Genomic DNA, 17,007 nt, shown 5'->3' with positions numbered 1-17,007 from the left:
TACAGAGAGCCCAAGTATCTCACATCCCAGATCCTCGGGGCAATTGCAATTTGTACCCGAATATCCACATGGAGCCCTCCAAGGCTATCAATAATCACGCTCTTGACCCACTCATATCTCCATATCAACAGATCAGCAGATCGCCCAAACCAGACACCGTACCTGTTCCCCTCCCAGAGCGAAAATTATGCCATATCCAATCGAGACTGTAGACCATCTCATGATTAAGGTACACAAGAAAACCCAGATGTGATGAAAGGAACGTCATGACCGACACGGAGGAGAATTGTACCCCTCACAGCTCGTCATCATCCAGAGCCTCATCCGGGATATCCTCTCCAGCAGCAAGTGCCTTGCTCTTCTCTTCAACACCCTTCCGTGCCCCGTTAACTGCCAGTCGATCGGCCTCCTCATTACCGTAGTTTCGGTTGTGTCCTTTGACCCACTCAAAGAGGGTCTTGACTTTGAGCTCGTTCCGCTCCTCAATCTTGACCAGTATCGACTCGATCAGATCTTTGTTCTCGACAGGCTTGTGGTCTGCCGTCATCCATTTGTTCCGCCGCCATTTGACAAACCAGACCGTCACGCAGTCAATGGCATACCGGCTGTCTGTGAAGATCGTCACATCCCGGTGACGGGGAGCGATGTCAAGAGCATGGAAGATAGCGCTTAACTCAGCACGTTGATTTGTTTGACGGTTGCCTTTGAGGGGTTCGGAAACATTCCTGCTGAGAATAAAATAGAGAGTGTCAGAAGAATCCAGAAAAACGCGGCAGAGGATACTATACCTGCTATCCCCAGGGCCAAAGTAAACACCAACACCTGCCGATGCTATCCTCGAGCCATTCTTCAACGAGCTGCCGTCTGTATAGATATTTAACATCCCCGGTGGTCCCGTTGGTCTCGTTTTAGTCGCGGTCTTCTGCTCGTTGGTCTTATAGACGACATTGCCCGTTGCAGGCTCGAGGAGCACATTGGGATCAAATCCATCTTCTGCACCAGGCGGCAGGGGCCCAGTACCCGGTTCTAGCTCCAGACCAAACTCATCTTTAGGGTTCTCTGTCATCATACCGGGAGCCCCAGGGAGGCTCGTAGTAGCGGCGTTTGTAGCATCCAACGTAGACCCTTGCCCTTGTCGCACAAACTCCTCCGCCTCTGCCCTTGTGGAGAATTTCTTATATTTCGGCCGCGAGAAGCCTTGTATTTGCTCTTGGGCCTTGGCCCAGTCTGAATACACACCCGGTACCCGGCCCCGTTGTACACCGTAGAACCGTGTGGGTTCCGCTCCCGCGGGAGTTTCCCCGGGAGCGGACGGTGGCTTAGTACCCGTTAGGAACGAATTTGCTTCTTCAAGGGTAGGGAATGATTGAACTGAGAGAGCATCATTTTGTTAGCAGGGAGATGGTCCTAGATAGGAAAGACGAAATAATAAATGAATATATCGAATTACAGCGTATATCTGTATATATTTCAATATACATAGGGAATGACATACAAACTGCACCCTTGTAGCCAGTAACCTGAGCCAAGCAATCGTTCCAGTTGTAGTATACCCCAGGTTGATAACCGACCTTGACGGCATAGAATTTGCCGCCCGAAGCTTTTTTCCGCTTCACTCCAGCAGTCGCAGCAGAAGATGGTCCCTGAACAGGTGAAGCCTCGGCCGAACCGGGGCCGGGAGAGGGTGAAGTTTCATCCATGTTGTCTTGAATCGAGGAGGGATAATCGGAGGATTTTGGGAAAGGTCGTGGAGAGGGTCTAGGAAGGAGGACCGCTTTATCACGGGGAACTCGAGACAAATTTGGTGTCCTAGACAACGATGCACCCATAAGCTAATTTAGGTAGGTAGCTTTGAAGCATCCGGAGAACACTTGCTCAGCAGAAGGGGGCACGGTCCCAGCTTCCAAACCGGAAGCCGAACTCGAGCCCGTACCGCCTCGAGAGCCTCCAGAAAGACTGACAGACAGGGAGGCAGCCGATTCGACTTCGGATATGCGATGGGAAAGAGGGGCAAACAGGGAGGGGCGGTACTGCAGATGGACGGGCAGAAACCGATGTGTCGAGCGTCGATCCTGCAGGTTAAGACGCGGGGGCACATCCACAGAGGTAGGAGGGTGGGGGATGGAGGGAAACGAAGGACATCCAGACAGTGGAGAGGATAATCTGGATAAAATTCCCGTTGTTCGGCAGTCTCTCAGACGAGAGACGACTGATACATCTGCCGTCTTTGCTGCTTCTGCGGAGTCGGTGATGCGGTCGAGGTCCCGGAGTTGAGACGCGATACCGGGCGATACAATCTGTCACCGACACCCCACGCTTCGCCCGTAAAATTACCGTTTTTGCGTTGCGCCGCGCTACGATAGCTCTTATCAAGTACAGCGTCTAGAAAACCTATGACGAAGGCTGATCTTTAAATCCTAAAGCCAATTTTCTGATTCATTGTTTCGTAGTAGCACTATGTTATTTTCTGTGACAAGGCCATAACCAAGATGGGTGTATATATCAGTCCGACGTTCTAGGAAAAGTTGAAAGAGGAAGCAGACAATGGAAGGCAAACACAGGTCGCCGTTATTAGGTAATCTCACATTATCTCATAAATTTTTATAATTTCTTGAACAGTTTCTTTCTTATTAACTGCCCAGATAACATCTTTACCTTTTCCAGTTATTCTTACACTTCCTCCAATTACTTTGGCAATTTTTATTAACATGTTATAGTTTGATGTTTTTTTTTACTTATTATAATTGTATACAAATATCACCAAAATTACCTTTTGATTAAATATTAATTTCTTCAACTATGTCTGAAGAAGGAGATGGCCAGAGGCTTTTTGTTCCTATCTCAGGTCAGCATGCAGTGGCCTTTGTGTCTTATATGTCATGATCACCTTATCCTCTTCTCGAGTTATATTCTAAGCTTCCGACTGAACACCAGGTAACAAATGCTTATTATATAATACAAGAAACTAACTATACAGGAATCCATGTGATATAATCCTCTGCTCATGTTACCCGCTAGACCCTTCTTGCCCCATCCCCCAACTCCCGCCCGCCCCCAAGGTGACCCGGTGCGCTCCCATTTCTGGGTTATATTAGGATCACCTTTTACCTCAGTCATAACTCAGGAAAATAATGCAAAGGCATGAGCGGCTGACCTTCCCTCACTCGACCCGAAGCCCTGAATTCGATCCTCGGCCTCGGAGAAGGTGCGGGAGTGAGATAATTATCAGTACCTGCCAACAACCGATGAGACTGCCGGCTTTCAGAATCAGGTAAAATCCCTGTCCGGCAAAGAAAGGGCGGGGATTTCCGTAGACCCCTTAGTACACACGGTCGGCTGAGGAACGGAGAGGCGAGCTTTTTGCTATTCTTATCTGCCTGGCCGTATTTAAATTGTATATGGATAGTCGTTGACTATCCGTACAAGACGCACTTTCTAGTTCCTGCTTGGAAAGACTTCACCATTTTCTTCGCTATTATTTCCTTTATTTGAGCGGTTAGCCTCTCCACGTTCTAGCGCATTGAATAATGCCTAGGTTGTACATACGCTCTGTTCTAGCTATCTGCTTACATTTATTTTGTACTTGACTTGATACGAACTCGAAAACCTGTATTAGAAGTACTATTTTTTAGCCTATAGAAACACTGTCAATAAAGATACCTGGCGCTTCAAGGTTGGAACTTTTCGATGTTGCGGCAATTACTTGCATTGCACAGATGGCGCTCCGCTGAAACAGCGACCAGGGCTGTGTATCTGGGTCGAGCAATTGAGAGCTCGAGATCAAGGTGCAGGTGACGATTTGGTTGTACATATATCGCATGTGAAGTCGGCGAATTATATGACAGCACCCAGAAACTAGCGGTTTGCTTTTTTCCAGACGTTTGGACCGAGAGAAAGCTGCAACATTGTCGGTCTTATCACCTCATGATCCAATTAAGATGCTGTCTTTCTACTAGTAGATATCTTCGTACGGCTTGAAGTCTATCTAGTGCGGCCCACTTCAAACCAATCCATCCAGGGTCGGCCTGAGTTTTCCTAGGCCAATGGACGTGAGCAAGCACGCGCCATTATGATAGATGGCATGGCTGCGGGGCCCCAGTTCACTGATCGAGTTCTCTGCTTTCTTTTCCATATCTAATCCTTATCTGCCTCTTGCGATTCCACGTCTGCAAAACGACTTCATCCCTAGCGGGCTGAGGCTAGTAGGCACTCGATTTTCATGGAGTATCTCAGATTGACATAACAGTTTTCCCACAGGTCGATGTCCTCACATCTAGTACTCCCCGTCCCCTTAAGTTGCGCAGAGACCCCAAGATGTCAGGCGCCGAAGTTAATCAGTGGCGTGATCGCGACTTTCGAGTTTATCTCGAAATTGTACGAGCAGGCCAAAGATGCCGGAGATCTTCCAGAACAGTTTCGCGAAGTAGCTCTGAGGCTACCGCTTGTCCACGACATCCTCCTACTCAGCATCATATAAACGAATGCGGTGTAGACGAAAAGTCCTCGAAAATGAAGTCCGTGGTGGAATTTGCAAGAGTAAGGCTGAGACACTGAGTAGGATATTCGAGGAAGTTGCCCCGAAATCAACTACTTCGAGGACAAAACGTTATTCTGCCGCTTTGCGCATGATTGGCAAAGAAAATCAGGTAGAAGCTCTGATGAAAGGGATTTTGATGGACGTCCAGATGTTGGCAGCAGACCACACGATCAAAGCAGCGAACCACGCAATCGAAGCAGCGACTCAAGAGCAAGTTCGACAGTTGGAAGAAGCCATAAAGATCTGTCCGAAGCAATCACGCCGGGGGAGAAGTCGCCCACTCATGATCATTACGGCCCTGGGTCGTCAGGGTATCAAAACACCCAGCGTAGTGGCACGCAATACATTTTCGGGGCCATTAATGGTACGGTAAACCTTGGTAAGGAATCAGCATTAAGCAAGATTAGGACACATGTTTTAGTTCGCATGAAACTCTTGCTGAGTTGCTCAAATTTCAGTTGCTTCGGAGCCCACCAGGAAACCCACTGGAGACACGGTTCAGGAGCGCTTGAAGTCTGCGGAAAGGACCGTCGTAATGAGATATCGGAGGCTGCCGAAGGGAGATGTTCTTGGCTCCTTGAGGATGACGAATACATAAAATGGCTGTCTGAGCCCAATGGCTTGCTGTTTATTACTGGCAAACCAGGGGCAGGGAAGTCAACATTGCTGAAACGTGTGCTCCACAAAGCTGAAAATTGCCATCCTTGAGTACACAAGCTTTTCTTTCGTTCTTCTTTCATTGCCGCGGAGAGGAGCTCCAAAGAAGGCCTCTTGGATGTTATCGCGCCCTTTTACAACAAATGCTTAGCGAGTGTCCGGACCATCTATCGGATATTGTCGAAGGATTCCAAAAGAAAAATGCTAATATGGGAGAACCAGGGAAAGGTTGGTACTGGAATCAGAACGAGCTGCAGGGTCTCCTCAAAAGCTGCACTTCTGAAGTTCTGGAAACTTGCCCAATCGAAATTATGATTGACGCCGTCGATGAATGCGACCAAGTGGATATCCTTGCGAGATTCCTTAAGGAGTTACGAAGATTTTCCTCTCCTGAGCCTCGGCCTAGATATCAGCTAAGCCTTTGCATCTCCTGTCGACATTATCCATTTGCAGTTGAAAAGCTGCAAGAATTTGGAGGAAAGCGTAAGATCTACGAGATATGTGTCGATCAAAATAATGGGAAGATATCAGCAGATATATCCAGAGTCAGCTTTCTTCATTTGAAGATAAAGTTGAGCGGAAGGCTCTGGAAAATGAGATAGCTGATCGGTCCTCTGGCATCTTCTTGTGGGTTGATCTCGTCCTGCCCGACGTCCTTGAGCAGCATGCCAACTGTCGGAGTCTGGACTTGATTCGAGAATCGTTACGAGTGATACCTAGCGATCTGAGCGGTATCTTCAAAAAAAAAATACTTTATAATCTCGCCAATACCAGGTTCGAGGATGACCGTTCGAAAAGTCTGCAACTTTTTTTAGTGGCTATGTTTTGCACGCACGCATTTCTCTGTACCAGAGCTTCGCGAAGCGATAAACATGAGCACAAATACTCATCGTTCATCGCTGGCGGCATGCTTGAGTTCACCACACTCTATAAAAGATGATGAGGAAATGAAAAGGCGTCTGAGGAGTCTTTCTGGAGGTCTTGCAGAGATGAAAATATACGGGCGAGCGTCCTGGGTACAGCTTATTCACCAGTCGGTCAAGGACTATTTTGTTGATGAGGGATTTCAAATTCTGGATAGCTCCTTACAGTCTGGCGACATCGCCATTGGCCAGGCACATTTTCGCTTGTTAAAAGCTTGCCTGCGATACGTCTTAATGGATTGACGTTTTCCAAAGGCTACGTACGTCTCCGTTCTTGTACTATGGCATAGATGGGTGGCTACTACATGCAGAGGAGGCTGAGAAGATGAAAATATCCCAAGAAGATATATTGACTTCCTTCAAATGGCCCGAGAGTCGAATATTTAGCTCTTGGGTTGAAATCTATCGGGAGACTGAGCTTTTTCTGTTATGGCCCACTCCAAAGACAACCCTGTTACATGCCAGTTGCAGACATGGCCTGACAAGTGCTGTTAAGGCACAACTGTGGCATGTGACAATTTTCTCCACAATCTTGCTCTTTTTGGCTTTTGAGTGCATGTTTGCACCGCTCGTCATTTCTGATTTCTCTCGGAGACCGGTTGTATTCGCTTTGTAACGATCAGGTCAATTCCAAGGATGCTAATGGACGGATGCCGCTGTCCTGGGCAGCAGCAAGAGGGCACGAGGCGGTAGTGAAGCTACTCTTGGCGACGGATGGCATTGATCCAAACTCCAAGGACAACAAGGGCTGCACACCGCTATCCTGGGCAGTAGCGGAAGGACACGAAGCGATAGTCAGGCTATTGTTGGCGAATGGCGGCGTCGATCCAGACTCTGGAGACAACAGTGGTCACACGCCACTGTTAATAGCCTCGAGCCAGGGGTTTGAGGTGATTGTGGAATTGCTGCTGAAGAAAGGAGCCGATATCCTTGCAAGGGACAGAAAAGATGGACGAACACCGCTACACTGGGCAGCATTTGGACATACTTAATTTGCTTTCTATATAGTTTTGCTTTTTCTTGATGTACGTCTTAGATCTCAGGAATAGATTCCTCATGTTCTCGTTGTCTTCCTTGGCCGCTGTACCCTCAGCTTGGTTTTCCTTAGTTTATACCATCCTTGATAGGCGGTGCTTGATATGAGATGATTTGGCACTGCAATGAAAGTTCTTGTTCCACAAAGTACATGTACTTCGATCCTAGCACCCACTTAAATTGGACCTAGATGAATATCCCTTCCCTCTTCGTGAATGTAACACAATTATCCAGGAATAAACTCTTTTCTTCGGCCATGTAAGGGCTTATCATGTTGTGCCAGTCGCGGTTCGGTTCGCCTCACGACAATCCTCACGGAGGATCCCGATCGGAGTCTTCGTCCAATGCCTTCCATCGAGTTATTTGTTGAACTTTAATAATGTACTGCCCTCGATCCATGTGTTTATATTGAACTCTGGATTTTAGGGCCCACATATGCTGGCATGTCATAGTTTTACGTTGATATATTTGCATTAGTCAGAGAAAGCCTCTTATATAACTACCGCATGGCCTGGTCACTCGTCCAAATGGGCTTTCTGACATTGGACACAGTGCCATTGTGAAGATGAGTCAAGGATAGTTGATTGAAGCTGCAAACGTTTTATAGACATTGCCAAGGTACAGAGGGCTTAGTCTAACATGCGCAGATAGCCCGCTCTAGATCCGCATCAGCTTTCTCCAGGCACAAGGTGAAGAACTAGTTGGAGACACTCTCCTCTCTGGTGAATATTTGCTCTGAAACAAAACCCGTAGTAGATCTCTTCCTAGATTCTGAGAATCTCCTTTTATGCCTCCCTGCTTGAATGCCGCACACTGCTCAGAACCTTTGTCTCATAAACAACAAATTCTAGATTTCCACAGGTATGAAGTGGAAGTCGATTGTTTGTGATCTTTTCCACGCCATCTAGGAAGACTATTCAAGCTCAGGGTCGGTATCCTCAACTTCATCAGCAAGTACCTCCTGATCAATGATCAACTCCCTTCCCCCAGATTGCCGTTACCCGCAACTGGCTCTGCCACAAGACCCCTATAATAGTTCATCTGCTGTTTAAAATATGCTTTTTTAGTATGAAATTGCCCCCGCCCCCCTTCTGAAGTCTGACGACAGAGAATTTGTCGTTGTCGGAGACTGCTCCTTTGAACGAGCTGTTTTCCGCCTAGAACCTTTCGCGAATGGGAACGGTGACCTTGAAGTCGACGTTGATCTCCATAGCCTCTGTGAAAGAGCGGGTATCTTGCCAGGCATATAACGGATTCCCGTATGCTAAAAAAGGCGCAGAGGAGAGCTAACGAAGCGCCGGTCGTATTCAATGAAAAATATATGCTAATATAATCCAATCATGAGATTGTCCTTTTCGGTTGACAGAGATAACAAAGAATGGGAAGAAATGTCAAGTTGAGTTTCACAAACAGAAAGACAACGGAAAGGGAGATGTTTCAACGCACCGATTTTGGGAGACGGAAGGATTATGAGATCGATAGGGAAATATGAGAGTTTCAGGGCTGACGAACGAGTACTTTGCCTGTGAGTTCGGATTCTAGTGGCATAGCGCGCCTGAAGAGAGATAGCAAGGTAGAGTGTAGCAATGTTCGATCCTTTTCCGTCAAACGAGCTGAAGAAAGACAATCTCCTGCATCTGCTCGTATATTTAGAATATCTGGACGTAGATTCATTATCGAAGCGGTCGTATGTTGCAGATACATTGGACACCAACATTGCTGCTACAGAGCGTTTGCTGCAGTTAAATCATTGTGCATCTTCATGAGATATATCTTTGACTTGCCTGGACATTGTAACTTTTCTGCAGTAGGCGCTTTTAGTTCATTGCATTGGGCTTCGTATTGTCTGCAGATTGTTACAATTTTGGGAGTTTGCTTTTGTAGTAACATGTTCCAGTTTTGCAGCGTTTTAGACAATCCAGGATAGAGGAGACCATCTTCAGTCCTGTCGACGTAGTATTTGGCTTCATGTCTGACGCTTCTGTTGTATAAGAGTCGCTCATGAGATAAATCCGCTCAGTTCTCGTGAGACGTTAACTTTCAATGCTTTCTCCTCCTTCTTGAGTACCCGGAGGGCAGTTACTTCTGCGAACAGGAAGGATAGATAGATGTCTTGTTTCAGTCTTCAAGAGTCGGATTTCAGTTGTAGTGCCAGTATCATTGACGACAGATATAGATTGACGAGATCAGCTCCTGGGCAGCGAGTCCTCTTCAGCTGGCAGGAATGAAGGAGAAAGCGTATAAGAGCGAAAAATGGAAGGGCGGGTTGGGTTCTAAGAGACTCGGACTCGGGACTGGATGTGTTTTGTATTTATAATGGACCTGTTATCTGTATCTCCGGGTTTCACTATTTTCTTCAGAAGTGGCCTTGAACGCGTTTAGTTTTTTTTTTTTTTTTTTTTTTTTTTTCAGCTTCGGACGGTACTTATGAAGCACACAGAATCTGTTTCTCACAGTGGTCATGCTTTCGTAGCCTAGTTTCTGTGACCTTTTGAGGTGTACCTATGTAAGAGATTCCAGTTAGCTCAGTTATAGTGCACTGGATCAAGGTGAAGGAGATATCTACCTAAATCAAGCAATGGCTTATAATCAAACAGCGTACAACGTTGTCCTCGTCCACATTCTTTAGACACGTTGCAGAAAAGGCAGTTGTTGATCTTCTTCGAAGGAAACGGGTCCTTCCACATTCCTTATAAATCCAAAGGCAACATGGAACCGGCGTCTTCTCGCATGGTATGTTCTGGTAGCCAGGTATTTGTTGTTGCTTGGATTCCTTGTCCAGCGATAACTAGGATTTCTGAAGGTAAAACGTCCGTCTGATCGTGACTATGACTGTCTTGTGTGTCCGCCCAGCCATGCTGAACGTCAATTTCCTCGGAGGCTAGCCTCTAGTCAGAATGAGCGCTCTGTCACTGTAGCGTTCCATCGGCGCACCGCTTCCGATCTACATTGACACTCTAAGGAGAAGGTTATACATCTCGAGCTGATACATCCATGGCAGTAAGTCTCTGGACGATTTGAGTCGCCCACACCAAAACGTCACTTGATTCGTCATCGGGTCATCTTTAAACGGCGCCATCTCTCGATGATTTTGATATTGCAGTTACGCCGCATGGTAGTTTGCAAGAACAGGATTTTTCTAAATAGAACGGTGAGACGGTCAGCTTCGAAGAAGAGCGTAAACTTGCAGTACTAGACGTGCAATACCGCAGGTAGGCAGAGTATATTATGAACTCGAAGGCATAGTGCATGAAACTGAAAAAGAAAAAGCACGCTTTTTCTTCTTCATGCTGACCGCAATGCTGTGCGGCAAACTCAAACGCGCTGCTTTGGCGAAGTCGAAGGAAGAAGTATCGCAATGGCACCACCGTCGAGGAAGAAAGGGAAAGCTTCGCCATTGTTGGTAAATAATAAATATCCCTGACCCAAAACAGCCAGACATGGCACGAGAGAAAGGAAAGATCCTGTTCCAGTAGTTAGAAGAAGCAGGACAGAACTGTGTTCCGTACAGGATCAACTGCTCAAGAGGAGCTTTTTTTCTAGGAGAAAGGAGGATGTGCACTTTGAGTTGTAACAGGAAGTGAGGAATTTTGACAATTAAATAAAGAATTGGAGAAGCGCGGGAGCAGAGATGTAGCTTGCCACGCAGTGCAGCACGACAATAACAACAATCCCTAGGCAGGTGAGTAATCTCTCCCTTGTATAATATAAAGCACTAGCGTGCCAGCTTGTCCATATAAACAACTGCATGAATAAAGCGAACATTTGCAACAACAGTATAGCAAGCATATAGGGATAGGAGATCCAGCCTCCTGTCCTGTTCCTGCTCAGGTGTTGGATGCTTGCCTGCCAGCAGTGAACATGTACAGCATTACTTTTTCTTCTTTCTTCTTGTGCGCAATGAATGGAAAGAAAAAGGAAAGGTACTGACAGTGTCTCTGTCCTAACAGGTGATGGCACAGTACCTCACTACTAATTTAACTCATGAGCTCTCATGACCCCAGTTTAGATTCACATGCCCTCATCACCACAGGGCAGCCACTGGGAGGGCTCCTGAAGCGGCGAAGCTGTCCCTCTTTGTCTGTCTGGAGTAGTTCTTCCTCTTTCTTCTCCTTGGACTTGAATCTCTTGCTTGTGTATCGGAGCTGAAAGAAAGAACACCCATATAGGCTGGCCGATATGCTGGATAGGTACCCCAGGTACAGTACATATAGCCCAGTAAAGAGAGAAAGGAAAAGAAAAGAAACCATACGACCAATATCAGCTTCGCTCCACAAGAGATGTATAGAATATCGCGCCGATACTATTCAATGTTTTGGATTCAACTCGCGAAAACAGTGCACTTGGCTCGTGGTCTCTTTTGATTTAAATTATGTACTCCGGTATGTGCCCGCGGAATATAGCAAGAAATGTCATCTGTCGAATTTTCAACGGGCTGTCCCAGTAGGGCTGCAATAGATATAGTTTCTTCTGTCATGACCGTCTTTCAGAATCAATCCCAGTATGTCAAAGATTATCTAACTAGCTCTCTCTATTGGGATAATTTCATTCCCCTAGGCTAGATATGTGATCTATATAAAGAGAAAGATGACGGAAGAAGAATGATGGCGATAGTTATAGATAGAAGGACAGACTGGTGAGAAAGAAGTAAAGAATACAAGAAGAGAACATGACCTACAAGAAAAAAAAAAGAGAGAGAAATCTTATAGTCTAACTGTGTGGGGGAACCAGAATGTGAATTCCTTCGTAAGATTGATTCATCATCTCCTTTCTCACTGCCCCTATAAGCTGTCTTGTTTTCACCACTCCCAGTTTGCTTATTGCCGTGACATCTAGATGGTGACAGTCAGTTTCTGCTGAGCACAGTTAGTAACTTGATGGCACAGTGATTGCATATCCAGGGGATTCCAGAGAGCAAACTAGCTTTGGGGCCATTATCTGTAAGAGAGGAATAGTAACTTTTGGGAATATTTCCTGTAATAGCCAAGCTATCTAGATGTTGACAAAGAAAACTTTCTCAGAGTAGCATTTTAAATAATATCTCCTACCCAAAAAAGACTTTGTTGCAATTGACCAAGTCCACAGCAATCAACAGCAGATTTGCAAGTTCCTTTTTCAGAAGGCTCAAGAGAATCACTTGCAGCGGAAAATAATAGGTCTCTTGAGATGCCGCTTCTGGGGCACAGAAGAAGGTATTCTCTGCTATTTGATGAAGCATGCGATTTCCATACTGGCTAGGTAACTACGTGGCACCGAGACAACCTCATTATTCTTAGGTACATGGACGGACCAAAACACCGTGCTACGCGGACTTCTTTGAACCGCCTTAACTCCGAGTCCGGTGGTGATGCTCTCCTATTTGATGACTAAGCCAGGGCATCTTTTCTATTTTTAACTCAACGATAGATTATGCAACAATGTCCGAGTATGCAGTAGCTAAATTAGCCGATGCTGATCTATTCTTGTCTTGACTTGTTTTAGGATCAATGCATGATATTGGTCCGGACGGCTCTTTTGCCAAGTCAGTTAAGATGCTAAATTTGTATTTCCCCGACTACTACACAGTCTGGAAGGCCGTGTGTTTGTTGATCGATCTCTACCTAGGGAAAAGAACAATATGCGCCTTTTCTTCCAAGGGAAAGTATGATGTGTTTACCATGTAGGAAGTACTGTAGGTGAGAAATCTAATTGTGTACTCCATGGATGTTCCGAGTCTCATAGACGCAGTGCGCTGCGATTAACGTGAACAATATATCCAACGTCGTACCAATTTGAAATATGTTAAACCAAAACTTGGGTAATTTTCTTAACTCTATCATGTCTACGTATACCATACCTGTCATATCTATATCTTCGCTTTGAGCGACGGTCGGATGTCCTCGAGTCCAGATGGTCCGTCGAATATCTGCTGCTCGACGATACGCGTATTGATCTGTTGGTCACGACAGATTAGCATGGACGGCGAAAACGGCACTTGATAGGAGCTAGATAAGACGTACATGTTGCATGCCAAGATCCTCGACCTTCTCGACACCAAGGAGGCGCATGCAGGTCTTGGTTTCGTCGGACAGAACTGAAGGAAATGATGTCAGTATCTATATGTAGCACAACCTCTGCGATTTCACAAGCCAGCATACTCTGTAGAGTCCTCTTGACACCCTCGACTCCGCCAGCGGCCAGACCCCACAGAGCGGGTCTGCCGACGCCTACGGCCTTCGCGCCCAGGCACAGCGCCTTCACGACGTCTGTGCCACGCCTGATACCACCGTCCACCCACACTTCGAGCTTGTCAAAGACCTCTGGGCAGTACTTCCTGATCTCCAGCAAGGTGTGCACGGCCGGCGGCGCTGTGTCAAGGGCGCGCCCACCGTGATTGGAGAGGATGATGCCCTTCACCTGAGGCGCGCGCAAGGAGGCGATGTATGCATCCTCGTGCGTCTGCAGGCCCTTGAGGATGATCGGCAGATCTGTGTGCTTAGCCAGCCATTTCAGGGTATCGTTCCAGGTCAACGACGGGTCTGTGCCCGCAAACAGCTGCTGGCCAACACCGCCGCCACCAGTACCAAGATTACCAAGATCGGGTGTACCATCAGTTGAACGTTCAGCCGCCTTGACAGTGCTGGTAACAGGCAGCGACTCTGCGACATTAGTGCTCCGCTCGTCGTCCTCTCTCTTCCCTGGGACCGGAGCGTCAAGGGTCAGGACGACGCACTTGATCGCCTTGAGCTTGTTGATGCGCGCCAGCATCGCTTCGCTCTTCTTGCGGTCGATCTGGACGTATAGCTGCCACCCAAACACCTGGTCCGGGGCGGCATCTTTGACAATCTGCTCCGGCGACATCGATGCATTGTTGGAGATAAGCTGCATGGCACCGAAGCTACGACATGCCTCTGCGATACCGGCCTCACCAGCAGGGTTACCGAGGCGGGCCATGGCAGCGGGCGAGACGTATATGGGAATCCCTAGCTTGTATCCCAGCAATGTAGTGGTCAGGTCGCATCTCGAACAGTCTATGAATACCCGGGGTCGCAACAAGATCGAGCGGTACACTTGGGTATTGAAGTGTTTTGTTGCGAGATCATCGGATGCGGAGTAGTAATAAGCCCACGCCTTCCTGCTGATCTGTTTCGTAGCCACCGCTTCGATCTCGTCCATATTAAGGAGCGTGTGCATAGGTGGCGGGCCTTCCTTCTTCTCCTCTGGCTGCGTCTTCTCGGCCTCATGCTTGGGTAACGTCTCCGGGTCGACGGTCCCTAGCAGGGCCTCGGGCTTAAGGTTCTCCTCCAGCGTACCCGGCGGGTGGATGGGATCGTATTCTGCCGTGGCATCTTTACCAGAAAGCTTGAGGATGATCTTCGAGCCACCAGGGTGGCTGGGAAGAAAGTCGGTAACCTGCATGTCACATCGCGGTGATTCTTAGCACCAGTATTATACTCTCTTGGCCTACATGTGCGATGTACGATTCTCGGCAACAAAGAGTGCTGCAAGGGAGTTAAGGGCAATTGGAGCTCTCACATCGTAGACCTTTCCATATAATATAACCCAGCAGCTTTCCGGGGTGTTGTGCTTGGCGACTGCGTCCCAACTTCAGTACATCTTATGGAGCAAATTGAGCGATCAAACGATGGTGATGCGAAGAGAGAGAGCTGTACCACCTACCTTCTGCCGCGTCGAATGTCTTTGCCATTTTCACACGGCGCCGTATGGCAATTATTGCAGCGGTCGGGAGAGATAGGTACGAGGGAAAGGAAGGAAAAAGAGGAAGAGACAGAGAAAGGGAATTGTCGAAGAAAGCGTTGCCGGGATGCGATTCCCATTGACAGCAGCAATCGGCAGTACGCCGATTAGGCCAGAGGCGGTGATTGAACGACAGCTATAGCCGACGGCGGCAGCTGGGGAACGGGCGAGATTTCTCCACCATCGAGAGGCGCGGGATCTCGTCCATGAGAGGTCGGGGCGTATCGGGCGGGGAAGCGCAGCTGGTCCCGTCTGGGGTCTCGGGCGAGATGACGATAGTAGGCCGGGAGATCGCAGGAAGAGGCGACGCTGCTCGTCTAGGGCGGCTTCTGGGAGCTGTCGACTGCAGAAAGCCGAAGAGATCCTTCAGTTGGACAGTACAACTTCTTAACAGAGCAAGACGTACAGGATACAGAATAATTTACAGAGCACGGGGCAGCAAGGTCCGTCCAGCCAGCGCGGGGATTCGAGGGCCGTAGGGCGGCAAATCATGCAACCGCCATTATTCCGCAGAGTCCTGGAACAGACGCTGTGTCCTCATGGCGATCGATGATCCTGCTGGTGTTGCCTGTGTTCAAGACCCATCCATGGTCGCCTCCGCGGTCGGAAACCGAACTCCGTGAGCTCTCTGTCAGACGGCTCCTACTTCCACCCCGTCCTATTCGACATCGGGGGCCAGCGTTCACCATGTTCGAGGTGCGCACTCTCAGCATCCCCTTCCTCACGTTGCTCTGACAATTGCTGACATCCTCCAGCGTCGTGCCGCTGACAGGTATCGCCTGCGCATGCATCGCGCCCGCTCCGTCACCCTGACCCAGGACGAGATCGTTGAGGTGCGCGCTGCCCAGCGGACTTTCGAAGGCGCCTACATCCGCACGGCGCTTTCGCAATTCTCCTTCGCCCTCATCATCCTCAAGATCTTTACGTCCGAGTTCTACAGCATCGGAGCACTGTTCGCCGTCTACGGCACCGGGGTGCTGATCATCGGCCTCTTCCGCCGCCAGCAGGGTAACCGCCAGTTCTTCTCGGAGATCGGCGAGGATGGCCTTCATCGCAGCAAGTTCCGCACCAGTGGGAATGCGGTTGTTGTGCTCACAGTCCTGAGTATCGGGGCCTACGCATGTCTAATCGGACTGACCTTGACGTTGGACCGCCGAGACAGGTAGGCATGTCCACAGGGAGACACAGATTTATAACATCTGCGCGACAGCCAAGCGCGCATTCTTATGAAAAGTCCGCCAAGCAGTCGCGACGATCTCAGGCAAGGGAGCAGCGGACGAGGCGTATCGTCCTGCGACTCGAGGCGGAGGATGACGGCTCTGACCGCCAAGACTGCCACCCTCGGACAGCAGGTCGTGTTCGAGACAGGGCGGAGGACGTCGCACGGAGAGCTCGGCGACTGTCGAGCGCTCTTGACTCTCTTACAGTCGATGGCCTGATAGTACAGAACACCAAGGGTCTAGAACATTTTTTCTACAGATAGATCGTCTTGTGTAGTGGAGAGGCTGTAAGGGGTGCGGTTGAGAGACTCCGCCAGCTAGTTGTATATAAAGGTGGCAACGGGCGGTTGGCTTCATTCTGATAGCTGTACCTACATTCTGCTCTGTAGTTGACTGCTCACGTCTGCCCTTGCTTTAGCCAAGCTGCTAAAAAAGGGAATGATGAAGAACGTGTGAGAATCATCCTCCTGGTTCGTCCCCTCATCTACTGTGGCCAAAGTACGGCTCTGTCGGCATCTATCCGCCTACAGCCGGAGATATCCAACAGCTGCCTCAACTGGCGGTCTTGACACCGGCATTAAAGCGTTTGAAGCACTCCTCTTTTAGGTAACATCCGTGACGTGAACCACTCGAGTCTCCCGTTTTCTAGCTTGGAAAAGAGGTTACCCACTAGAGCGATCCACAGTCCTGACGGCATAGTAGTGGGGGGCTTGAGTTGGAAGTGACTTCATCGCACAAGACAGAAGTCAGTGAACGGCTTCATTCGAATGAGCTGGCTGTTATATTTTGCAGTGCTATCTCATCGGCATCAAGCACAACTCAGCTCCTGCTGACGTTGCCACAATAACAAACCATACAAGGTACATTAGACCTGTGTGGCACGATCGCGAGTGGCTAG

General features: G+C 48.4%; 4 protein-coding genes across 4 annotated transcripts; 2 read left to right on the top strand and 2 right to left on the bottom strand.

The window, feature by feature from the left end:
- Positions 1 to 295: 295 nt before the first annotated feature.
- VTN00DRAFT_7627 (uncharacterized protein) lies at positions 296 to 1,700 on the bottom strand (the record flags this gene model as incomplete). The annotated part of the gene is made up of 2 exons (XM_069434391.1): positions 296 to 1,371; positions 1,496 to 1,700. The coding sequence occupies 2 exons, from the start codon at positions 1,698 to 1,700 to the stop codon at positions 296 to 298; spliced, it is 1,281 nt and encodes a 426-aa protein (XP_069285893.1).
- A 2,691-nt stretch (positions 1,701 to 4,391) lies between these two features.
- VTN00DRAFT_7626 (uncharacterized protein) lies at positions 4,392 to 4,910 on the top strand (the record flags this gene model as incomplete). Its single annotated transcript, XM_069434390.1, has 2 exons — positions 4,392 to 4,423; positions 4,493 to 4,910. The coding sequence occupies 2 exons, from the start codon at positions 4,392 to 4,394 to the stop codon at positions 4,908 to 4,910; spliced, it is 450 nt and encodes a 149-aa protein (XP_069285892.1).
- An 8,087-nt stretch (positions 4,911 to 12,997) lies between these two features.
- VTN00DRAFT_7625 (uncharacterized protein) lies at positions 12,998 to 14,839 on the bottom strand (the record flags this gene model as incomplete). The annotated part of the gene is made up of 5 exons (XM_069434389.1): positions 12,998 to 13,084; positions 13,152 to 13,225; positions 13,290 to 14,524; positions 14,600 to 14,726; positions 14,812 to 14,839. The coding sequence occupies 5 exons, from the start codon at positions 14,837 to 14,839 to the stop codon at positions 12,998 to 13,000; spliced, it is 1,551 nt and encodes a 516-aa protein (XP_069285891.1).
- Positions 14,840 to 15,576: 737 nt separating this feature from the next.
- VTN00DRAFT_7624 (uncharacterized protein) lies at positions 15,577 to 16,372 on the top strand (the record flags this gene model as incomplete). Its single annotated transcript, XM_069434388.1, has 3 exons — positions 15,577 to 15,585; positions 15,645 to 16,051; positions 16,105 to 16,372. The coding sequence occupies 3 exons, from the start codon at positions 15,577 to 15,579 to the stop codon at positions 16,370 to 16,372; spliced, it is 684 nt and encodes a 227-aa protein (XP_069285890.1).
- Positions 16,373 to 17,007: the final 635 nt, after the last annotated feature.

The sequence above is a fragment of the Thermoascus crustaceus genome (assembly GCF_041956765.1).
Source record: "Thermoascus crustaceus strain CBS 181.67 unplaced genomic scaffold VTN00scaffold_5, whole genome shotgun sequence".
NCBI classification, from domain to species: Eukaryota; Fungi; Ascomycota; class Eurotiomycetes; order Eurotiales; family Thermoascaceae; genus Thermoascus; species Thermoascus crustaceus.
The sequence above is the reverse complement of the archived record's forward strand: the minus strand, read 5'-3'. Positions and strand labels throughout refer to the sequence as shown.